We start from the raw sequence: 26,286 nt of genomic DNA on the forward strand, positions 1-26,286 counted from the left end.
TCTGGTGGTTGACAATGATTCAAACCAAATCACCTCCTTGCACAAGCATAGGTTTAGTAACAGTATGCTATGTATTGGTCTTTTGACAATCCTATACAGAATAGCCTGGATATTTTAACATTTGATAAGAGGATGTAAAATTATATTTTAAGATATGCTAATTTATATTAATAATAATCTTTAAAATTTTTAATAATTTATAATAAAAGCTTTAATTTAATAGATCGACCCTGATGATAGCCAGGTTGGCATAAATATTATGCTTACTGTTGCAATTATCCACCGATGAAGCTGCCTGTTAAAATTTATAATGTCTCTATTTGAGTAACTTGGAGAGCTCAAGCATCTCATCGCTAATATATAGTACTTCGGAACTATATTGACAGAACATTCGGACATCAGAGAGAACAGAGGGTGCTCCTTCAGAGGTACTGCAATAGCACTGGGGTATGCATTGTCATCTAAAAAAGGGATCTGTATCTTCGCTTCAGAAGTGGCAGAAGTTCCTTAAATCATTATCAAATTAGGAAAATTAAAAAAAAAAAACATCTTAAACATAACAAAAATTTAAGTAAAATGAGTTATGGAGAAAAGCCTTTCTTTTCATGGTTTGTGGCTTTTTCGAAGTTGCATGCATCTCCACAACGACTTGAAATATAGTATATTTACGAGGGTTGAAAATTAGTATATGAACTGAGTTGATGTAAGAGACGTGGCCTTATGGATCTAAACATTTTTTCCTTCCTCAACCACTTTTTTTTTTTTATTATTGCTTTTAAGCGTTAATGAAACAGACCAAATTTCATCTGTTTTTTGAACAGACATAAGGGGAAATAAATAAAACCTTAATGAATTTTATAATGGAGCATAACTCCTCACACTTTCTATTTTTTTTAAACAATTTACTCTGCATAGAATCAAAATTTATTTCATTATATAACCCATACTTTTTAAAAGTTTTTGAAAATTTTATAATTTTGTACAAAGTATAACTAGTGCTGAGTCTTCTCTTCTCAGATTTTAAGGGGTGCAGCTTGTAAAGATACACAAATAAATAAAACTTATTTATATGTATCGACGTTTTGACTTGAATTTCAGGGCTCTTAAATTTTTTTTTTAAATATATTTTTAAAACAATTTTTATTAATTAATCATTGAGTCCATTTATTACCATAAATGAAACTTGGAAAACCATATAAAACTTTAGATGTACTAATTTTGAAACCAACAGTGAGTTGTATTGTGCTGAGGGAGAGGGGAGGAGGGATACAGTGTTCCAAAATGTTTAAAAATAGGATAAATGTATGTGTTTATGTGTAAGAAACCATTGTATTTTTGTTTTAAGTTTTTTTTTTTACCTTTAGTCAATTATAAATTTAAAAAATTTTATTATATCTTAGCGACACCGCTATCGGCTGGTCTAAAATCTAACTACTACAGCCACCATTATGAGCCAACATGACAAACATAGTTGCCGTAACGTGAACTATTATTGTACATAACAATTTATTATATTTTCAAATTTATTATTTGAATCAATAAACATTACAAAAGAATCTTCAAATCACTAAAAGCTAACGTCTTACATGTAGCATCTCTTGATGGCATTTAATCGCCCAGAGAGTTGGCTAAGCACAAAATTGGCTAACAAAGGTGTGAAAATCCTCTTCTTGGTTTTCTTCTTCTTAGGAGGCAGTAAATAGCCGTATATAAAGTGGATCAGTAAATTCTAGTCCAATTTTTGGGAAATGTATATTGGACGATTAGTTCACTATGGAAACAAGGAAAGATTTAATTCACTGGTAAAATGAAAGATCCTATTGGGCATGTGCCCGCCATTTTTAACGTCAAAGTCAAGTTTTTCATCATTCTCAAATACTTTCTATGACTTTATGTATTATGTTTTCTAAAATCATATGTAATATAACATATAATTTAAATTTTAAATGTTTTATTTAAAAAAATCTAATTTTATACTATTTCATTATCAATTTCGCTGTGCTACTAAATCTAAGAATCCTGGATAGGAATAGGAATTTGCCTATGGCAGATAATTATTAATTGTATTACTGTAACAGTGAGTTAACCCTGTGTGTTCAGGAGCCCTCTGGGATCTGCCCAGCTTCATAAAGTGAGTATCTTTAGTTCAGGAAAAATCTGGTGGTTGACAATGATTCAAACCAAATCACCTCCTTGCACAAGCATAGGTTTAGTAACAGTATGCTATGTATTGGTCTTTTGACAATCCTATTATGGTATTATTAAGGTGTTTCGTCATCTGCCCCTATATCTGGTCAGGGTATCCTTCTGCGAAGCTTTTAGCGACCCCGGATATGAAAACATCTGTATTAAGTTTGTCACATTACCAGAGGCCCCTGAGAAAATTAGATTGGCTAACCTTTAAGTGTTCTAACAGAAATGACAGGTTTGACGAGGGATCGGAATCAAATTAAGCAGCTGCAGGCCCTTTCTGGACATGTCAAACTTTTTTACACATTCTCGACCCTGAGGAGGGGGGCGCCCAATCAGAGAGGAGATTTAAAAATAAGGTAAGGCCCCAAAAGGGAAGTGGGAGAAAAATACAGAGGAAATTTGGAAGAGCCAGACAGACACACTCAACAGGAAGGCTTAGACGGGAGAGGATCACAGTCAGGAGGCAGACTTAGAGGATGCACTTCGACCAGAAGAAGTCGTGAGAAGGGCCACGAGACCTGGACATCCCTTATGAAACAGATGACACCTACGGCACTACATCCCAGAGCATCAGCAGCTATAAGTATAAATTAACTAATAAATAATCATGTTATAATCGATATTTTATGGCAACCTTTATCTGAATCATTTGAATCATTTTAATCATAAAAACAAATTGTAAATAAATACTTAGTTTCTTTATGTAGTTTATATACTATTATATAACCCAACATACCACCTTTTATTATACTATATAATTAATAGACAACATTATATAAATATAAGGGTATTTAATTGGTAAACTGGTAAACACACAAACAGCCTTTGGAAAGGAATCCAATTATAATAATAGTTTTTTATGACTCAATTTATAATCAATTAATTAAATTATTTTTGGATAATTGCCTCAAGCGATTATCCTGGCATTCCGATTAATCTGTCACTAGTACATAGCAAGTACTGCCTTTCAAAGTATTGTGCCCCTGACCCTTCATGGGTTGTAGGGGTGTAGATTTATTTATTTTTTTTTTTTTAATAACAAATAATTTTCTAAAAGCAACACTGGTTACAGTTCCATCAACTCCAAGTAAAAAAGGAGTACATTTAAAAATATCAATGTAAACTCTATATTATAAATTAATGTTGACTATAGAGATAATTAACTTATAGTATACCTGGATCGCATTCATCGAAGGCCTTACTATGGTTATTAATAACAAATGCATCACAGGCTTCAACTGTTTTACACATTCTAATTGGAAGAGCGGCAACCTAAAACCCCACAAGATGTTATTTTCAGTAGATGAGTATAAAACATTGTTAATTTTGTGTATTTATGAGGAGAAGATGGTCAGGGCCTATGTCAGCAAATAAAAAAAACTTACTGGAAGATTATTGATTGACCTTGTGTATAGATGAATAGAATATGGTCCGAGTGCGGTAAAAAAAAAAACTCAAATAGTATAATTATCTACCATTTGAGTTTTTTTTTTACCGCACCCGGACCATATTCCATTCATAAAAAAAAACTTATTTTCCAAAAAAATGGAAATGTGCTTTTTCATATTATTTGTTGTTGGTCTGTGTTATATAGAGATTTTAAGGTAATTATTGACAAAAGGATTTTTTCTTTGTGTAAAATAAGAAAAAATATTGTCAAAAGCATTAAACATTTAATCCATCTTCATTGCCCACATCCACTTTCAAGAGTTCCTTGAAAAGATGTTTTAAACATGTGGGTTTCATATGCAACAATGCCATACATTTGAAATTGTTCTATAAATACTTTTGTAAATTTTTTGACCGAGCAGAAAACCTAAGATCTTATTAGAATTGAATTATTATTTCATTATACAATGTTATAAGCAATGTTCAGAAATTATTTGTTCCAATAATGATTCTTTGCAATAGTTAAAAACAAAATAGTAATTACTACAATCCATAATGATATATACATATATATTTAATTTATCAGATAACTTGCTCAAGTTGATACTATACATTTTACTTACCTTTGTAGGAATTCTCCTCATGTCACATGGAGGTGCCCATCCATTTCCATTAGTTCCAAGATAAGCCATCATGACACCTAGCAGTGTATGAAGGTTCGAAGTAGTTGTAAAGTCAACATTACCAGCATAGAAGGCCTCATTTAAGATGGGAATCGCAATGGTATGGAGGTAACCACCAAGGGCATCATAAGTAGCCAACAGCATTGTCTAATTCAAAAAGGGTTTCAGTTTGCAAATTTGAAAATTGATAACATCCATCAATAATATTAGTAATGAGGTGAAGATAGTTGTAGATAAAAAAGAGGAGAAGATGGTCGAGGGAGAGGGGAGGATTGTCGGCACAAATAAATAATCTTTTGTTTATTTGTGTTTTTCTGCTGAATGCATCCCCGACCATCTTCTCCTCTTAATACAATATTAGATATACTCATCATTGATTAAGCTGAAATGGGCACAACATAAGATTCAGATACAATCAAGTATAAGGTAAAGAGACAGAGGGGCAGGAGCACTCTCTGAGGAAACACGTCAAAGGGTCTGAGAGAAGAAAAGAAAATGGAGGCTGATCTTAGGTGAAGACCAAACTGATAAGTAGAATTAGTTTCAAGCGAGAATGGTTCCATCCTGAGGAAAATGTTCCTCACCATTCAATACAGACTGTCAGTGAAGAGGACCAAAACGGAATACTGGTTCTTACAGATATAAGTAGATAAGGGAGAGGGATGGAAGAGGTTCAAGGAGAAATATCATAGTCAGGACATTGACCCTGGTGTCCCATTTGTGGAGTACACAATACAGCCATCAGCAAAGCTGACTTCCCCGGGCTGATAGAAGAGGTGAATTTTGTACTTCAGGAGATATGTCTAAAGCTAGAGGGGAGGAGTTCGCACATGTCACTTCATATTAAAGAGGTCTACTGCTAGGGGAGAAGGGGAAGTTATCTAAAGAAAGCGATATGAATCGCATCGTGAGGAGAAGGCATTGGAGGGACCCGAAAATGAAAGAGCACTTGAGGACCAAGAGGATAAAGAATGAGGTACAGACCTACCATCAAGGTGTACCTAGAACGAGGTATAGCCCTAGCATCAAGGCGCACCTAGAATGAGGTACAGCCCTAGCATCAAGGCGCACCTAGAATGAGGTACAGCCCTAGCATCAAGGCGCACTTAGAATGAGGTAGAGGCCTAGCATCAAAGCACACCTAATTGCTTGTATATTTGTACGGACCTTTTGCTTGTAAATTTGTTTTCTTTTCAAGGAAAGGAACACTTGCTATATCTTATCTCCTTAATTTCATCTTCTGGAAATGGTTTCGGACTGTCTATTTGGTTCATCTTATTTATTTTATGCCCTTTTAATGGGTATTTTGGACTATCCAATATGCAAGAAAATGACATGTAGATGGAAGTTTACAAAATATATGACAAAGATATAATAAAATTTAATAATCAGGAAAAATCCCTAAAAGTCCAAAAATTGAATAGCCTTACCGCAGATTAAGTAATTGTAGGTAGGCCGATGGTATGGGCCGACCATCAGTCCCTGGAATGGCCCTACCATTTAATAAACCAAATATTTTAGCCAGTTAAAATAGTACTTTTTTAAAACCCAGACTTACTCGATATCTACAACCTAAGAAAAACCACCTTTAAAAATTGCACCATCATAACAATTGTCATGATTTTACATATGAACTTGCTAATATTTTTCATTAAATTATTATTGATCTGTTCTTATGTATCATATATATGTATATACAATAAGCTAGCCAGAGTCTTCCTCAATAAACGGTTTACTTAGGACAAAAGAGTTTTTCGAATCAGACTGATAGTTTTTGAGATTTGTAGTCTATAGAGTGACTGGGTATAAATAATGACATAAATGTTATCATGTGATAAATTTAAAATTTTCATCTTATAAATTATTTTCTTGAGAAATATTGCCATACTGATCATACCCTCAAAGGCAATGTAGAGATGTACCAAAAACTCTTGGGCCTTTGGGTGTCCAAACCGACTCTGTCGGGTGGACATATTCTTTGTCCCTCACTAACTAGAAGAGTGTTTAAAGTAATATAAATTGAATTTGCAGCGAGTTTTTAAGAATTCTGCTCTGCCAAACATTATGTTGATTTAACTATATGATATTTTAGCATTATTTTTTTTTCTAAATTTAAAATATCTATAGCAAAAAAAATATTTGTATACATTATGGAAAAGGTTACATGCAGATTTTTCTCATTAGATTTGGCTTTGACTGTCTCAATCACATCTTTTAGGTAACTGTAGAGAGCCGGAAAATCTCTTGGGATTTTCCGAGGGATCAGATCTTGTACTAGCCGCCTTGCTATCAGTAAGTTCATGTCTTCTTTACTCCAACAAACCTGAAAAATATTTGTTCAACTTAAATACTGTATACATTTTTATTTCAATAAAGAATAATCTTTAAAATAATAAATTTAACATGGTCATAGGCAGAGGGGAGCGGCTACTCTTGGGATACCCTGGTGTTTTAAGATGTCATATTCTCATCACTATTATAATTTCAAGTTGGCACAACTACAAAACAAGACCATTCTAAAACCTAAAATACAAGTTGATTATGAATTTATTGCATTTTATATTTTCTATACACCATGTTTCTGCGGCTCCCCCCTAGATTTTTGGGTCCATGAAGAGAATATAGAAGAAGAAAAATAAAGAAGTTGACATCTTCACAGAACACAACAAACCTTTGAAGGAACAAGATGGATATAAGTCGATTCTTCGGTAAAAAAAAGGTCAGATTCAATTAAACTAGCTTTAATTTGAGTGCTAATAGACATCTGTACATCAAATGGTTTTTGAGATATACATTTTTCAAAATAAATTCACTAACAACTGATCTTTCACTACATCCCATACATTTTTATGAAAAAGATATATCTCGAAAACTATTTAACGCAAATAACGCTTTTAGGGCTCATATTTTAGCAAATTTGCTCATCTTTAAATGACGCTCTCTTAGGTTTTCTTGTGTTTTGTTCCTACTTTTGAAGATATAGAGCTCCGAATGAAAAATTAAATTTTTTTTATCACTTTTAAACAGCCGCCATTTTTTATTCCCCCTACCTATACTTGCAGACTCATCAGTTTTGACTATTAATTATTCCTAGTTTTCATTAAAGTAATCCAAAATTGGGGTAAGATAACTGCCTTTTTTCTTCTCTTAGGCTCGTGTACTATTAGTAATAGAAAAAGTGGCTAATGCTGGATTTACACATTGGCCATTTGCCGCAAATTCAAGACTTGTACAAATGCTAAGTAAACAAAAGAAACAACAAATGTCGGTGTCCACATGCTTGTATGTCTTTTGACTTTTATCTGCTATAACATTCGAGTTTAATTATAAAAAAGATCAAAATAAAGATAGCTCAAATGAAAAGAAACGTAAATATCAGCAAAGTAGGTTGTAGATGATCAAAATTCATAGAAATACATGATACATAACCAATAAATTCAATTTTCGTTCTAGATTTTTTATTAGAAACTAGACATATAATGTCTTTATAAATGTATATTTGTGTTATCTTAAAAAAAAAAAAATAATAATAAACTGCTAAAGTTAATTAACATGATTTTATACAATGAGTTTACGCCAAATCATTGAATTTTAAAATGCACTACCTTAGACTAGAATTAATTATTGAGGTGTAGATAGTTGACCGTAGATTAATGATTGGAGAAGTTTGTCGGGGGGTGCGGTCAGCAAAGAACAACATAAATAAACAAAATCATATTTATTTATTGTATACCGACGTTTCGACCTGCGTTTCAGGTCTTCATCAGGGCTATAGAACAAAAGAGATAACAACAACATTTAGAGTAATATACAATTGAAAAGGAATAGTATACAAACAAATTTAGTTTGTATTAATTATAAAACAAATTTATAATTACAAAATTATACAAAATATTGAATTAAATCATAAATGATAAAATTGTACAATTCAATTATCAGTTATCAATTTTTTATCAATAATATTATAAACAATATGTTGTTCTTTGCTGACCGCACCCCCCGACAAACCTCTCCAAGAATTAATTATTGAATTCTAAGATTAGAGAAATTCTTTAATTAATTAAAACATCTCTATCTTCATTCATTTGTTGGCAGTTCTAAAAACCAATGCTAACAAAACACAAAGGTATGGATACAACACAAGCGCCCTTTCATTTGTGCCCAAAACCGACACAGGACGGACAAAGCCCCTTTAAAAGACCTCTACATGTTGGCCAAGCCGTGGCGAACTCAGGCATGCGCCAGCATGTGGATGGGTGACTTGGCCTAAGCTCGTTACTGATCTGTCGAGAGTCGGTTTTTTTGGACACAAATCAAAGGGGGTTCGTGAGAGTGCTCCTGTAGCGTCTCCACCATTGTTCTTTGTCTAGTTGCAACTGAGAGCTGTTAGGAGGTTAAAGGTGTTTGCTGTTACTTGTTATAATATGTTTTATATTTAATCTTATTTATTTATATTTAATCTCCTTTCATTTTCTTTTTTTTTTTAATAAAAATAATATAATCCCAGTGCAATGGCTGAAAGCACTTGCACGTTACCTCTCAGAAGCACTGAAGGTGGATCCACATGTTGGCGCTCGCCACGGATCGGAGGCTCGTACAAATGCTCGGCAAACCAAGAGCGGGGCATCCACATGTCAGTGTTATTCAGAGAGACAAGCATGGCGGACGTACTAGTGGTTTCAGCCATTGCACTTGGATTGTATTATTTTCATTACAAAAAAAGAAAATGAAAGGAAATTAAATATAAATAAATAAGATTAAATATAAAACTTATTATAAAAAGTACCAACAAACACCTTTAACCTCCTAACAGCTTTCAGTTGCAACTAGACATTGAACAATGGTGGAGACGCTACACGAGCGCCCTCACGAACCCCTTTGATCTGCGTCAAAAAAACCAACTCTCAACGGCTCGGCAACGAGCTTAGGCCAACTCTTACAAGCCACCCATCCACATGCTCGCGTATGTCTGAGTTCGCCATGGCTCGGCCAACATGTAGAGGCCCCTTGACATGTGGAAGGTCCTTTGTTTACCGAACATTTGAACAAGCCTCCGATTCGTGGCGAGCAGCCAACATGCGGATCCGCCTAAGGCCAACTACTAGCCAAGCCTACTAATAATTCATCCACACGCTCGGACATGCATGAATTTACCATTCTTTGGCAAACGTGTTGAGGCACCTTACGGATTAACTAAAAAAACTAGTTGAAGAACTGATGCGACACTGCACTTGTCAAGGGGTCTCTACATGTTGGCCAAGCCATGGCGAACTCAGACATGCGCGAGCATGTGGATGGGTGGTTGTACGAGTTGGGTGTCGGTTTTGCGTACTGTACTGTACCCGTTTGTGTTTAGTTAGCATTGTTTTAGAACTGCCAACAGATAAATATTTGTCATCTTCGAGTTTTAACGAATTCAAGAATTTCTCAACGTCCGGATTTAATTATTAACATTTAAGTTTGTAGGTATATTGAAATGTTATCGATTTTCCATAAACCCATTGTTTCAAATCTTGCTAATTAACTTTAGCGGTTTATTTTTTATTTAACATAGCACTAATATTCATTTCTAAAGACAATATATCCCTAGGTAATTAAATTAGAAAGTTTCTGATCACAATTCAAGAACAAAGGTTGAATTTATAGGTTATGTAGTTCCATTTCTATGATTGTTTTTATCGTTGACAACCTACTTTGCTGATATTAGCTTTTCTTTTCATTCAGCCTATCTTTATTTTGTTTTTATGATGAAAATAGAGTAAATTGAATGTAATAGCCGGCAAAGTCAAAACAATACACCAGGGTGTTTTTATAGACGTTTGTTGCTTCCTTTGTTTACCAAGCATTTGTATTAGTCTCGGATTTGCGGCAAGTGGCAAAGATGTAAATAAATCCAACATAACATACATCTATCTTAAAGCATTCTGAACCCAATTATACCTTATCTAGGAAATTAAACGATGTTTGAAAAAATCTTTTCTAATCGACATTACCTTACACGAATCCGTGTCTCTGAAGAGAACAGTTCTGACATTTGCACTGTTGTTTAGAGTTTTTGCCGTTAAGGTAGAAACACCGGCCGGTGGATCAGCCCAACTTCGATGTACAATAAAAGCAATTATACTATAAATAACTAAGATCATTTCAAAACAAGGATGAGAACTTACACCTGTACTTTCTACTAAAGGTAACATATGATGGATGGGTTTCTTGAATCGTTTATGTCTTTCTAAAGACTGTTAGGAAATAACTTGTGATAAAAACGTCGAAATAAAAATGTTAGATTAATAAGTTGTCTTTCAATTTATAATTTATCAAGGTTTAAAAAATGCTCTCCTTCTTGGTAAAAATATCAACATTATTAAAAAAAAAACTTCTTCTAGTTTTGCATTCATCTTTTCTTTTCAGGTCGAGTTGTAGACATCAGTATTAATAGTACGATCAATTTCTTTTATTTTTTTCTTACCTCTAAATTTTATTTGCAAATATATACGAGACTTATGAGAGTGGGTAGCTCATTGGTAAGGCACTGTACTTCTAAATCCAAGGACCGGGCTTTGAGTCCGGGTGTGGTAGATATAAGGGTTCCGGAGGTCTCAGGGTCCAACCAGCCTCATAAAATGGGTAAAAATCGTGTGGTCAAGCGTGATTCTGACCAAATCACCTCCTTAAAAAATGGTTTTGTAATTTTTTTTGTCAATTCTTTAGTGTTGTATTTCATTACCAGATTACGTTCAATTTTTGGGAGAGGAGTAATGGATTTTATCGATTTAGTGATCGTTCATTGAGTTTCCTATTTCTAGTAGCTAATATCGACATTTTTTCCGAAATCGAGCATTAGGAATTATTATTTTGATAGAATTCTTTGCTGTAGAAATCCTTTTTTTTGTAGGGGGGGCACGATTTCTGAATTTACTTTCGGATTTTAGATCGCGCATGCGCATTTTGATTTATCGTTACTTTTGTAGTTTTCATCGATATAAGAGTAGGCAGAATATGACCAAGGGGGGAATAGTTCTGAGCCCATTACACACACATACGTATATAAATATATATAGTCTATTCTGAAACGCTATATAGTATAAGAACTATATATAATTCCGTATTCCAAGAAATACTTCACCAATTTATTTTTGTTTGTTTGTTTCTCAACGCCGAAAATTTTTCTTTGGAACATTTGTTGGTACTCCTAACTGGTTCAGAGTTAATTTGTAGTGATGACATTCTTCAAAAATGTGTTTGACGGTCAAATTGCTATTACATTTCGAACATTTTGGAGGGGCCTCTCCTGTTATGAGGTGGATGTGTGTCAATCGAGTATGTCCTATTCTGAGTCGGGTGATCACTACTTCTTCGCGGTGTCTACTTCGGGTTGATGTAATCCAGGACTTCACATCTTTCTATATAGATTTCAGCTTATTGGGTGGACTTTCATCCCACATTGCCTGCCATCTTTTATTAATTCATTCCTTTAAAGGGTGAGCAAGTTCCTGTGCAGTTAAGATTGCTGCGGTTCTACCTGGGAGGACTTGCGCTTCTCTAACAGCTTTGTCGGCCATCTCATTTCCTGTAATACCAATATGCCCAGGAGCCGAGATAAAGTAGACGGATTCATCTATTTGTTTTAGCATTATTAAGTATTCATGAATTCGTTGAACAAGGGGGTGAACTGAATACATTATATCTAGTCCTTGAAGAGCGCTAATGGAGTCCGATATTATTACTATATTGCCATTTGGTATATTTGTCATACAAAAGTAAAGGGCGGATGCTATGGCATTTAGTTCTGCGATATAAATATTAGAGAGATGATGCAGTTTTCTCTTATGGGTTGTGTTTTGTGTCACAAGGCAGATCCTGTTGCGTTATCTGACTTGGAGCCATCTGTATATATAGCGGTATGTTCTAGTAGAGTTTGTAGCAGTTCTCGGAACTTTTCTTGGTATTTTGACGTTGTTGTATTTTGTTTGCGGTTTATTTTTGCTTCATAAAGTTCAATCGTTACTTTTAAAATTTGTATTACCTATAATCACAATAAATTATTGAAAATGAAAGGACTGAATTCAAATAGTTAGCAACAAGGTTTAACCCATAGCTCGCACAATGAAAATATAAGCCAGTTTTGCACTTTTCATCTCTGATGATTTTTTGGACGCCACCATCTCTCCTGGCCATTACCTTCCTAATTAAAGCATGTTTCCAGAAATAAATCATCTATCTAATAAGTTCAATATTTTCTTTCTTAGGTGATAAAAATCTATGGAGGAGCCGTGGCTCCCCTCTGCTTACGCCCATGGGCATCATTTATTAAGTTTTCAAGCAGTCCTAATCATGCCATTTAAACTGAATTTAGAGTTATTTTTAATTTTGTATTTTTTTTAGATATTAGGATCTTTTTGAGGAAACGATTCTGTTTTTAATTGGACTTTAGATCGAGCACGCGTATTTTCTAAATATTATTGTAGTTGACTATATGCTGTAGGTGTTTTCCGAAGACACATTTTTCAAATCAGGTTATTTATTTCTATTTTCAATATTATTTTTGATCGTGTAAGCGAAATTTGATTTACTATTGAAGGTTTTCTATATATGGACCTTTATTAGGTTTTAGAGATTAATGAGATGTTTGATCTATAATTAAATCATTGAACTCAGAGATTCACTTTTTAAAAATTTTATTTCAAGTAAAACATACAAAAGGGGTATTCATGATATTGTGTTAAATGTAAAATGATTTACCATGTTAAATGTTATAAGTATAGGATTGTGAGCAGCCCTATTTAAAGTCATGTTAAATGATAAATTTATAACAGCTCATAGTGGAATTTCTTATTAACTTGTTTAGTTACCTTTCCTTCCAAAACTTGATGTTATTGTTTACCTCTAAAGTTGTAATTACAGTAATTTATTACAAAATTTCTAAAATAAATGAAAAGTAAAAGCATAAAAGTTTGGTTACTGATTATATTTTCTAAAAAAGTCCTAAACACAAGACAAAAGAAAAAAACAATACAAAACACAAACTACGAGCAAGCAACCTAAACAGGACAACTAATGAAATGGTGATGAGCTCAGCTGGTCTGTTTCCTGATGTTCTCCATTTAACAGACCTAGTAACAGACTCTCAACCATGTTACATGTTATATCTTTTTAACATAATAAAATAAGCAAATATTTCTCCATTTACTGGAAGATGTTGATTGACCATGTGGAAAGATGAAAGGAATATGGTCCGGGTGCGGTCAAAAAAACTCAAATAGTAGAATTATACTATTTTAATGAGCCAACGTTTCGCCCCACGTTGCAGGGCTAAAAAAGATACAAACACATAGTTACATAAGGAAAACAAAAACATAAGTGTAAAATAACAGGGGTATAAAATGTAAAAAAGTAAGATATAATAAGAAATTTTTACTATTTACTACCTTTAATTTTTCTTATTATATCTTACTTTTTTACATTTTATACCCCTGTTATTTTGCACTTATGTTTTTGTTTTCCTTATGTAACTATGTGTTTGTATCTTTTTTAGCCCTGACGAAGCCCTGCAACGTGGGTCGAAACGTTGGCTCATTAAAATAGTATAATTCTACTATTTGAGTTTTTTTGACCGCACCCGGACCATATTCCTTTCAATTTCTCCATTTAACATGTTAAACTAAAGATCATGAATACCCCTAAAGGTCAACTAATAAACTGTTCAAACAAGCTATGACTATGACTAACTGACTGGTAAGGAAGCTATTTCCTAGACCTGAGGATATATTTACTACTGTCAGCATTCCTTTGATTCAGACGTTGCTGAAGTCTGGATGAATTCATAACTGATACTCCTCATTACGATTTACTTTTTCAGTTAACATATTTATTTTGAAGGATATAGTTTATAAGATTTTAAAACAAACTATTTTCGTATTGGAAGATCAATGATTGACCGTGTGTAACAATAAAGGAAGATGGTCTGTGTGCAGTAAAATAAAAACTCAAATAGCCATACCTTTTATTATGAGCCAACGTTTCGCCCCACATTACAGGGCTAAAAAAGATATAAATACTTAAATGATATAAACATAAATGAAAAAAATATATATAAGATGGTCAGGGCTGCGGTCAAAAGAGAAAAAAAAAAGCGGTCTCTTTTGACCGCAACCCTGACCATCTTCTTATATATAAATTTTTATGGTCAACTATATATAAATATATAAAAATGAAAAAAGTAAATGATATATTAAAAAGATGTATAGTGAAATATAAAAATTAAATAATAATAGGTTTTAGATAATTAATGAAAACCGAAATAACAACAGATAAAAAAAAAGAAATATAAAATACAGTGATGTACTGTACTTTATATCTTCTTTCTTCATCTGTTATTTTTTCCACTTTCATTGTTTAAAATCTGTTAGTATTCTTATTTAATTTTTACGTTTCACTGTACAGCTTCTTAATTTGTCACTTACGTTTATATCATTAAAGTGTTTGTATCTTTTTTTTAGCCTTTTAACCTGGGGCGAAATGTTAGCTCATAGTAAATAGTTTTACCACTATTTGAGTTTTTCTTTGACCACACCTGGACCAATCAGCGATCTTCCAATACAATTAAAGTTTCTCTCTTTGATTTAATTATTAAGAAACATGGAAAAAACTTAAATAATGTAGCAAAAAATAGATAAAATGAAATTAAAGTAAACTAAGATATGGCGGAAAATGATTTAAGTTCTTATATCTTAGTTTGCATTTATTTCACGTTATCTTTTCTCTTATTTTATTACATTATTATAGTGTTTGTATCTTTTTATGCCCTGCAAAGTGGGGTGAAACAATAAAATAATACACATCCATCTTAGACTGTCTTCCTTTTATGTATTACACACAGTCACTCAACGATCTTCCTTCATCTTTCTTTTATTTTGATGTATTTTATTTATACTTATAGAAAATCTCTTCCTTTTTTTTTTTTTTTTACTAATATTTTCTTTAATTAATCATAAAAAAAAGTTTTTTGTACTGGACAATAATTATTTTTTTCATTTACAGACTAGATAAAATATAAGCTCTCAGATTGTAGTCAAATCATTATTAGATTATAAATTATACATTGCAATCATAGTAATTATTTTGAAAAATGATTTCAAAGATTTTTTTAGGCAGTAAAACTGCATAATGTTCCCATATTGGAAAATATGGCTAGCGTTTCTGGGTTAAATGTACTAACTACTTCAAGGAAAAAAAAAAAAAATATGGTATTAAAAATAACAAATTAAAAATTTATATTTACACAACAAATATGTATATACATTATGTGATGGTTCAGAATATGATGTAATTTGTTTTTATCAACACTAATTTAGGTCTTTTTCTTTTTGCGAGTTTGTTTCTTAGTTCCAGTGGTAGAAGCTTGGGAAGCAGTTCCACCGCCGACGGATATAGATTGTTGTGTAGTAGCTGTTGTATCATTTGTTTCTTCATCTGATTCCTAAAAACAATCCAAGTTAAAACAGGTTATCGTTAATGTATTATTTTATAAATGATTTTGATAAATCATAACATATTTCAACATCGTGAAATATAAACTTGATAGACAATTAATACTTAAGCTGTGGAATAAAATTTGAACTTGTATAAATAATATCAGTAACATATGTCTTTCATTTCTATTTAAAACAAATTTGGAACAGAATAGATAGAATTACGGAGTACATAGAAAGGCCATAACCACTAAAATAAAACTGTTTGAAAGTCAAATTAATAAAAATATTTTTTTATTCTTATATATTTTCATCTCTTACACGATTGTGGGTTTAATCAGTTTTTAAGAATATTTTTGTCAATCATTGTGATTAATAATAAGTAATAATTTAATGTAACAATAATACAATAATGGGTGAATGAAAAAATAAGCATCTTACACCATTTTAAAAAATAGATACACAAACAAATAAAACGTTTACATAATTTGTAGGCTACTATACTATGAAATACTATTAAGTATTTCAGTAAGATATACTACTTGCATATCTTATATTATACATATCTTCTTACCTACATAATATTATATTTCATCTGTCACTGTTTTCAATTTACTACCATACTATTCCACGATGATCAATCAATTAAAATTTTGTACTATTCAATTATCAGTTATCAATCTTTTATCATTTATTATTTAATTCAATATTTTGTATAATTCTAAATTTGTTTGTATACTATTCCTTTTCAATTGTATGTTACTCTAAATGTTGTTATCTCTTTTGTTCAATAGCCCTGATGAAGACCTGAAACTCAGGTCGAAACGTCGGCATAAAATAAATAAATATGGTTTTGTTTATTTATGTTGTTCTTTGCAAACCGCACCCCCCGACAAACTTCTCCAATCATTAAGTATTTCAATGGTTAGATCATGCTTTTTTATCTATTTTATTTTAGATTTATATCTCTATTATGTTTTATCCCACAGAAGTAAGCATAAATATATAGTACTGTGATATACATAAAACTATAAAAGAAAGTAGAAATATTTGATAGAAAACAATTTTAAGATATAACATACTTCATGCTGCCTCTTCATTACTTCTTCTAAACGCTTTGTATTTAGACGAAAATCTCTTGTAGTTGTAAGTTTTAAATTAGATGACAATGAGGGATCCTGAAAAAATAATAATAAAATATGCTGCAATTATATAACATGTTGATGGCTTACTTCATAGTGACGCTAAGTACATCTCTACTAACTTTACAAAAAATAAAATTAAAGGTTATCTCTTTTAGGAAAATTAATTGAAAAGATGTAATTTTCCTAGAAGAGAGAACCATTAATTGTATTGAAAGATCGTTGATTGATCGTGTGTAATATATAAAAGGAAGATTATCCAGGTGCGGTCAAAATAACTCAGTAATAGTAATTAAACTATTTATTGTTAACCACAGTTTCGCCCCACTTTGCAGAACTTCATCGGGGCTAAAAAAGATACAAATAGTCTAACATGAAATAAACATAAACTAAGGTATGTCTAATAATGATTTAAAATATCTGAAAGTTAGTAAAAAATATGAACAAAGTAAATTAATTTAATTTAATTTTTTATTTGTTTATTTTTATATAAACTTTCACGTATTTGAAATCATTTTTAGCTATAAATTAGTTTACTTTTATTTCATGTATCTATTCCATAACCTTGTTACATTATTCTATTTGTTTATATCTTTTTTAGACCTGCAAAATGGGGCGAAAGGTAAGCTCATAATAAATAGTTTAATTACTATTCTTTAATTGAGTTCTTTTGATAGCACCCGTAACATCTTCCTTATATTGAATTGTTTGTAAAGTTAGTGGAAATTTACTAAGCACTACTGTGAAGTAAGCCATTGGTATGATCGTAATAAAATTTGGGTCTCTTAAGAAATGAAGAAACAAGATTGACTATACTAATAAGTGGAGGCTACGAACATGAGAACAATGATTTCAATGTAAATTTTGTTGGTGATACTAGGCCAAAAATTACTATTGTATTTTTTCATATATCTGAGGAATCTTACCTTTGCGCCCAAGGAGCCAAGAAAAACTATATTTTATATAAGTACAGCAATTTTTTATATTACAGTTTTTGGCCTTTATATTTTATGGATTTAAAGGTTATAATAAACCAATCTATTTGTTTTGCTTTTTAGTAGAATGAGAATTTAATTTAATTTTCATAGAAAATAAAAATTGTAAAATTTATGGAGGATTTTTTTTTTTTTGCAGATGTCCCACATTCTCATAAAACATTCATAACTCCTTACAATATTATTTAAATCTGTGACTTACACTATGGGAAAGCTAAATTTCTGTTCTTTCAACCTATACTAATACCAACCTTTAAGGTTGTACACCTTTATAAGGGGGAAAAGTAGTTTCAAATGAAGAAAAACTCAAATCTTTTTACTAGTTATCTCTCATGTTAATTTGTTTTCATATGCCCAGTTTGTGCTAATTTGTGTACTTTATAGGATGCTTAATTACTGCTAAGTTTTGTGTAGATTGATGGAGTCATGCTAAAGTTATTGTAATTTAAAAAAAAAAAGAAAGAAATTTCCGGCAATAACTTTAAGAAAAAAAATAAAGAAAGTATTTTTTGATTGCAAGGAAAATTGATATTTAAGAGTTTGTTAAGGTGCGGAGGTTTTGTTTCAGCTCATAACAGAATGTTTAGGCTCAATGGTTCGCCTAAAAACAGTTGAGAATTTTAGAAGGTAAGGTAAAACATGAATGGAAATTTTCATTCAGGAGAGAGAATTTTATAAGATATAATAAAGCATGAAAGGAAATTTTCATTCAGGAGAGAATTTTAGAAGCTAAGGTAAATCATGAAAATGGAAATTTTCATTCAGGAATAAGATTTACAGTGAACACAATATAACAATGCCACTATTGATGTGAGCTGAAGAAATAATCAAATAACAAACATATTTAACTTGAAAATCTAATTTTTTTGGACATGATATTATTTTTATCAATCATTAAGTGAATCAGTTTTGCACAAATTAAAGATATATAATTACAAATTAATACAGGATACAAGAACTATGTTATAGTTATACCTTGCATTTGATTGACAGCTGGGTAACACATTTAGTGAAATTTTCAAGTTCAGCAACAAGTTTCGGAATGTAAACAGTTTGTTTCTTAGCTTGGCGAAGAACTTTTGCAGAAATTTTCTTCTCTTCCTCCCCGGCAACACTGTCCACAGACTGAAACATAAAATTTAGTTATTTTTTTTTATTTTTCATTGGCGTGAAAGACCGTGGAGGTCCAAAGCCTCGCGCGATATACTTAAGAAATACATCGCACGTTTTGTGACATGGTTTTCATAGGGTGGATTCATCACTCCCATGCCTATTTTAGTGAGTGCCACCCACTGGCTGATGGGCCTCACAAATGCCTGGGGGAAGATTGTGAGTGAGTGTTACATAATTTTATGCTTGAAAAAATCCCGGGTAGGGCCGGACTCGAACTCGCAATCTATGGGTTGGCAGACCACGCTGCTACCGTCACCCCCAAAATTTGGTTATTAGTTAAGAATTATCTATTAATACTATCAACCTCCCCACCTATGGACACCACCACCACATGTCATGGCTCTCATATCCAATAGGCAGACAGTGAAGAACAGATACCATCGTACCAGAGACCCAGCCGTCAAGCAGGCCCTAAACTTACTCACCGTCCAGATTAGTAACCTCATGTGGCAATGGAAGACTGCTACATGGCACAACCAATTCATGGTGACTACTGGAAGTTCTGGAAGCTTACTAAGACTGCTACAAAGAAAACCTCGAATGTCCGCTTACATGAGGGAAATCGCCTATTGACACATGTTGAACAGGCCGAGCTTCTGGTAGAGCATTATAGACGGGAAATCGAAGAACGCACAGGAGACTTACTCACCATACCCGACTTGGCCCGAGACACTAATTACATGTTCATTAGTCCGAAGCAATCTTAAGAAGAGCTCACAGCAACTGAGCTCCTGGCCGTGAGGGCATCCAAACAGTACTCCTAAAACAGCTACCATGTAAAGGAGTGAGCTATTCCTTTACGTGGCAGCTGATAACATGAGAATGCATGGAATGGTCGAAACGTATGAGTTATAAGAGGATAAACATGCTGAGACTAGATGGATATTGTTTATTATAATTGGTAAACAAACCAATCTCAAACAAGAAATTAAATATAACTTACTTCAATATGCAAGAGAAAGTCTGCAACTTGTGTAGAAAGATGTGAAGCAGCAAGTTTCACTAATTTTCCAAACCTGTAATGTCACAAAACATCTGATTAGAAAGTACATAAAAAAAAAAATAAAATCAATCCTCATTATGAATTAATCAAAACACAACATTAAGTGATTAAAATATTCAAAGGATTTATTTACCTTGCTTCTTGATATGCCGGATTAATATGAGTAGACCTCCCCTGGAAAAACTTTGTGAGTGCACTGAGGCTCGAGTAGAGATGATGCAATGTCTTGCACAACAGTTCTGCAGTAGAAGCGCAACTGATTGTTGTGAGGATCTGAGCAGTTGACGAAATGAAACCTGCCTGAATTACAGCTTCCTTTTCGACTCTCTTCAGCCTTTGCTTACCTGCAAAAACCATAATTGGATGAATATCGTCCTTGCAGGTTTCAATGCACTCTTATAGTGAGTATATTGCATATCAATCTCTCGAAGGAGATTGTAACACTGAAAATAGTAGAAGGGAATCCTTCCCGGTCAACTGTACCACTAAAATGGCTATATTAAAAATAAAATGGTTATAAAAACATAAAATGGGTAAATAAAAATAATAGAATGGCTAGATTAGCCATTACAACAGGTCAGTTGGTAGACACTAAGTTGCCTTACATCGGTTAGTATAAAATGGTTAAATTAGATAAGATAGAAAACTGGTAAAAACAATAACGGGAGAACACCGCCGGGCAAATCTATAAAAATATATTTCCTCAGATCATTCGAAAACCGTTCACGTGTAATTCGCAATAACTACCTGCACCAAATAAGCATAGCTGAAACAGTAAAGAGAAGTTAAGTGGCAGTTATCCTCTTACATGTTCCTCCATTTTTAACCTTTATAGTGGTTATTTTGTTTTATTAACAAAAAGTATCAATAAAATAAATTTAACTCTGGAAACTGAAAAATGCTTCCTGATTATACAAATGTATTTCAATGTTTTAATATTACATGTTCTCATTATGTCTCTTCATAACAGCAAAGAATATTCGTAAAATACATAATAAAAATTGATGATGCATGGGTAAGATTATTAAACAAAGTCATTAATTAACAGAACTTACCTTCTGGATTATTGATGATACTTTGTCCAGAAAAGTAAAGGACATATTCCGCCTTTGTACGCTGTATAAGCCAGTCAAATGACGAGAGACGTGTATTTAATGAGTTACACAGTAATGGTAAGACGATTGCCTTCGTTTGTTCAGTAACTGAACAAAATTCACAATCTGGTTTCTCCGTCTCCACCTGAATTGAGAATACAAACATACATATCACAATAAAAAAAGATCAAAATTAATTAATGAATTTTAAAATTAATGAGATGAATATTTCAAAAAACACGCTAACAACTAAACCAACTCTGCAAGGACTGTGAGGCTTGGAAGCATTGGATCGAGGCCCCTCCACGTTAGAATATGGAACAAAGGAGGAAGATTGAAATTTAAAAAAAAGTTAATCAATAATTATGTTAAGAATCATCATAGAAAAGTGAATGCTGAATTAAAAATAAAATAAAATGAATTATGGTAAGATTTAATAAAATATAATATTGTAATATCCTCTTTTTGAGTAAATAGTTAGTTTTTATAAATAAATGATTTTTATTTTATGTATCGTTTCAGTATTGTTTATTTGTTGTATTGAATCAAAAAAGAAAGCTAACTAATTTTGTTCAGTCAAATATGGAGTGGAAAACATTGTTAAAAAAGCCAAGATGGCGGCGCTATTCTGAAGTCAGTAGAATCGCTGCCATTTGAAATATTTTCAACTCTATTTATCTTCCTATCATGACTATATTTACAGTAAATTTAGAAGTTGATAATAAGTGTTAAAGAATAATATTCATAAAGAAAGTCATAAGCAAAAATAGAAGTTGATAATAATTGTTAAAGAATAATATTCCTAAAGAAAGTCATAAGCAAAAGCTCAAAACTATTGTGCTGCAATCAATGTTTACATTGAACATCTAGAAAGGACACTTTGTCGAGGAGCACTGGTAGTTAGGAAGGCGGGTTGATTGGACGTGTCCGGGAAGCGAGGACATCTCCAGGAAGAGGTGGTGCAGACCACTCTTTGTCTAAGTCAGTGGTAGACTTTTAGAGAAAAAGAAGACACCAAGAATCATCCAAGAACAAGTGACTGTTTGTTGAAGAATAAGTGACTCTTTGTTGAGGAATAAGTGACTCTTTTTTTGGATCGCCAGTGGATGAGGTGTGTGATGAAAAATAGTAGAAGACCAACCCTTCGTTTACTGTCAGAGGTAGCATAACTCATTACCAGTCCTATCTGAATTATGTATTTGTTTAGAGATTTTTATTGTTAACGATGACAATTACAGTTTATTATTTATTACCCTGTCTGTGTGTTAGTTTGGTCATTGTGGTTTAATGCATTTCAATTGTTAATTTTGATCATTATAATCCAAAACGTTCGTGCAATGCAAACTGGTCATTTTTATGTTAATATAACATGACTGTTAATGGTGATCATTACAGTCCACTGCATTTGATAATTAACTTTGAATAATATTCGACTGTTTAATTTGTTATTTTAAATCAAATTAAGTATTCATGATCTTTGGTTTAACATGTTAAATGGAAAAACTCATGTTAAATCGAAAAAAATTGCCTTCTTTTACCGTGGTAAAACGAAATAACATTTAACATGACTGAGAGTCTGTTACTTGGTCTGTTAAATGGAGAATGACATCACACAATAGACCAGTTGAGATTGCCGCCATTTTTGCTGTTGTGACAGCTCAGTTCTTTCGTGTGTTTGTGGTATTCATATCCCTGTTATTAAACCAGAATGGATAATTTTAATGATACATTTGAGAAAAAAAACAGTAAAAAAAACAATGTAATTTCATTCTACTATCTGAAAATTTGTAAACGCTCGCCAGATAAAAATCTCACTATATGAACCATGTAAATATTCTTAGGGGACATATGTCCCAGAATAAAGTTCTTTTTTCATTTCATTTCATAAGCTAAACTTTCACACAAATTCCACTTTTCACTCACTCTAGGCATGCTGTAATTAATTACTTAAATCAAAACTGAAGTAAACAATAACATGAGGGTCTGGAAGGAAGGTTATAAACATAAAGGCTTATACAACAAGTTGCTGAGAAAATCCGCTAGGGGCTCTTATGCATTTAACGTTTAACATGACTTCAAATAGGGCTGCTCACAATCTTATAGTTATAACATTTAATATTTAACACAACATCATGAATACCCCTAATATAGACGTGGGCCCAACAATTTTTGGTCACTTTGAAAATAATGCCAGTATCAATAACTTCTATAGCTCTACACTACTGTCTAAGCCAGAAATATCTTCCCCTGACCATTCGGAGTAGATCATCCTTTCTTAAGGACCGTCTCTTCTTGAAGTCACCACCACAGTACATAATCGTCACACAGGATTGAAATTTAATAACCATCAAATTGAGCTATAATTTATATAAAATTTGTTTCTTCCTTTTGATTATTTATTTTAATCTAAAAGTTCTTACTTATATTTCATTCATTCTTTTATTTCTAAATTTTTTATTTAGATTATATGTTTATGTTAATAGTTAAACCTTGCCAAATAAATATTTATATCCAAGCCAGTTTGTTTTCATTTAGAGTTGCCTTCGAAAAAACTTTGTCGATTTGAGATGGCTTTAACAAATTTAATTTTATAGTCTCATAGACCGAAACGAATATATTATATTACATAAACTAAATATTTCATATCTTTAGCTTACGTCATTGATTGTTCCATAGAGCTGACAAAGGTGAAGTCCCAGATTGTCGTAGAGAGCAGAGTCGGATTTAATCCTTTGGCTCAACCTAATCAACAGTGTGAGAATGCATTTCGTGTCAGCGACAGAGTCTATAGCTCTTTTCTCGATCACCTCTCCCAACCAGGCCAACACCTGTAAATATACGAAAAGACAATAAGAACTGCAATCAACTCAGATATCAAGGGAATGAGAAATTTGATGAGGAGAATATGGTTATGGTGTGGGTTCAATGAGGAACAAAAAAAAAAGAGATAACAACCAATGAATAAAAGGATACATAGAATGATTAGAAAATAATTAAGATTATGATTATGAGAGATAGTTGACTGTGGATGATGAATGAGGAGAGATGGTTGGGGGTGGGGTCAATGAAAAACACAAATAAGTATGATTAACTTATTTTAATGTGCCAACGTTTTGGCTAGAGTTTCTAGCCTTCTTCAGGGCTAAAAACAGAACAAGATAACAACCACAGTAAGTATAGAAAAGTAAAAAATAAAAAGGAAGTATAAACAGAATAATTTTACACATAAAATGAATAATTTTACAAAACAGAATTAATAAAATGAAGTGATGAGAGAAGCGGGAAATAAAATGTATACATAGGTAATTGAAAAAGTGGGTAAAATAACATAATTAAGGAAATGAAATAAAAATAAAGTTATATAATGCAAAGAAGTATGAACATATTAGTTATTATTAATTTAAAATTTAAATATGAAAAGAAAATGACAATTGAAAGGAAGAAAATATATGTAACAATAATAGATGATAAAGAGGCAAATTATAAGTATAGTGAACAAAACTTATAACGCGGGTAAGGAAAATGGATAAAAGTGGAGAAAATAAGGGGAAAGAGTAAAATAAAGAAAGGGGAAAGAAAACAAAAAAAGAATTAAAAAAAAAAAGAAGAAATTAAGATTATGGATACCTAAACAGTGTTGAAAGATATGAATAGTTCAAGTGCTATAAGAAGATAGAGGCTGAATGAGAAGAGTAATATTAAAATTAAGTAGGAGAAAAGAACTATTAATAAAATATATATGAAAATCTAGTTAGTAAATATATGTACAAAATGAAAATTATTTAAAATAAAGTAATAAAAGAAATGAAAAATAAAACATACATTTAGGTAATTAAATATGTAAATAAAACAGGGTTAAGGAAATAAAAATATAAAGTTATATAATTTAAAAGAAAAAAGAAATCTGAATATTTTAATTTAATAATAATAATTTAAAATTAAAGTTAGAGAAAAAAAAATGAGAAAGAAACTATATTTAATTAATGAAATCTCCAAGTAAAATACTAGAATACAGAAATAAATAAGCTATTAACTCATCTTAATGAGAAATTGAATTTTAATAAAACGCATTTTGAAATAAAAAATAATACAACTGTAACAAGATTGTAATCATGAAGCCTTGAATCTATAAGCAATTGGCACACAGCTTCACAGTCAATGTTACAATTCAGGAATTATCGTTAAAGACAATCAGAAATACCACTTCTACAAAGGCATAATGTAGGTAAAGATCAAAGAAATAATAATATTAATAATTACTTAAAATAAAATAATTTGTATCCAGTTAATTATCGAGTCACTATTTATTTAAAAGTCCAACATTTTGGCTCACCAGAAGGACAATCCATCAAATAACAACTTTTATTATACATTCAGTTTTAACAATTTGAACAAACAATATTATTACTAATAAACCAGCATATCACAAATACAAATTTAAAAACTTTTTGCATGCTATTCTGTCCAGGTCATTGATTTCAGTCCACAATTACCCTACGAGACATAAAAGCATCGGGGAATCATATTAATTTATTAATAAGCTTTCCTTAGTTTATGTCTAATTATCTATTTTGTCACTCTTCACATTAAATTTTAAAACTTTTAATTACAAATTAATTTAACATTATTATTACACAGGTTCGTTCTGTTTTATTCTTTTTTTTTCCCTATCTTTATTTTGCCCCCTCCCCCCTTCTTTTCTTAATTTTCCTTACCCATCTTATTAGTTATGTTCACCATATATTACTATTGTTTTTTCAATTTTTTATTTTATTTTTTTCTATTAATTTCTTTTGTTAAACTTAACATATATTTTGCTTCTTTATCTAATATTATGGTTACATATCCCATTTGTTACAAATATTTTCTTTCCCTCAATTTTATTTTTTCTTTCAATAATTTTAATTTTTAAATTATTAATAAACTAAAATCTTCATATTTCTTTGCATTATATAACTTCAAATTTTTATTTTATTTCCTTAATTATGTTATTTTTACTTACTTATTCAATTACCTATGTATTCATTTCATTATTATTTTCCACTTCTTTCATCACTTTAATTTAATTAATTTCATTCTGTACAATTATTTACTTTATGATGAGGTGTAGATAGTTGACCATAGATTAATGCTTGGAGAAGTTTGT

General features: G+C 31.7%; 2 protein-coding genes across 2 annotated transcripts in view; both read right to left on the minus strand.

Annotated features, from left to right (window-relative positions):
• LOC106683393 (uncharacterized) overlaps window positions 1–10,459 on the minus strand; it is a 21,836-nt gene extending 11,377 nt beyond the window's left edge. Inside the window, exons 1-5 of the mRNA XM_014424825.3 lie at window positions 10,259–10,459; window positions 6,430–6,588; window positions 4,206–4,412; window positions 3,369–3,465; window positions 268–506 (exon numbers count right to left, since the gene is read on the minus strand). Coding sequence (XP_014280311.2) covers window positions 268–506; window positions 3,369–3,465; window positions 4,206–4,412; window positions 6,430–6,588; window positions 10,259–10,459 — 903 coding nt within the window. The remainder of the gene's footprint in view (window positions 1–267; window positions 507–3,368; window positions 3,466–4,205; window positions 4,413–6,429; window positions 6,589–10,258) is intronic.
• Window positions 10,460–15,511: 5,052 nt separating this feature from the next.
• FANCI (Fanconi anemia complementation group I) overlaps window positions 15,512–26,286 on the minus strand; it is a gene marked incomplete in the record, with an annotated part of 30,795 nt that continues 20,020 nt past the window's right edge. The window contains 7 exon segments of the mRNA XM_067053215.1: window positions 15,512–15,741; window positions 16,816–16,911; window positions 18,846–18,995; window positions 19,987–20,059; window positions 20,180–20,390; window positions 21,102–21,285; window positions 23,798–23,968. Coding sequence (XP_066909316.1) covers window positions 15,613–15,741; window positions 16,816–16,911; window positions 18,846–18,995; window positions 19,987–20,059; window positions 20,180–20,390; window positions 21,102–21,285; window positions 23,798–23,968 — 1,014 coding nt within the window.

Source organism: Halyomorpha halys, unplaced genomic scaffold (genome assembly GCF_000696795.3).
Source record: "Halyomorpha halys isolate HHAL.00 unplaced genomic scaffold, Hhal_1.1 Scaffold480.1, whole genome shotgun sequence".
Lineage (NCBI taxonomy): Eukaryota > Metazoa > Arthropoda > Insecta > Hemiptera > Pentatomidae > Halyomorpha > Halyomorpha halys.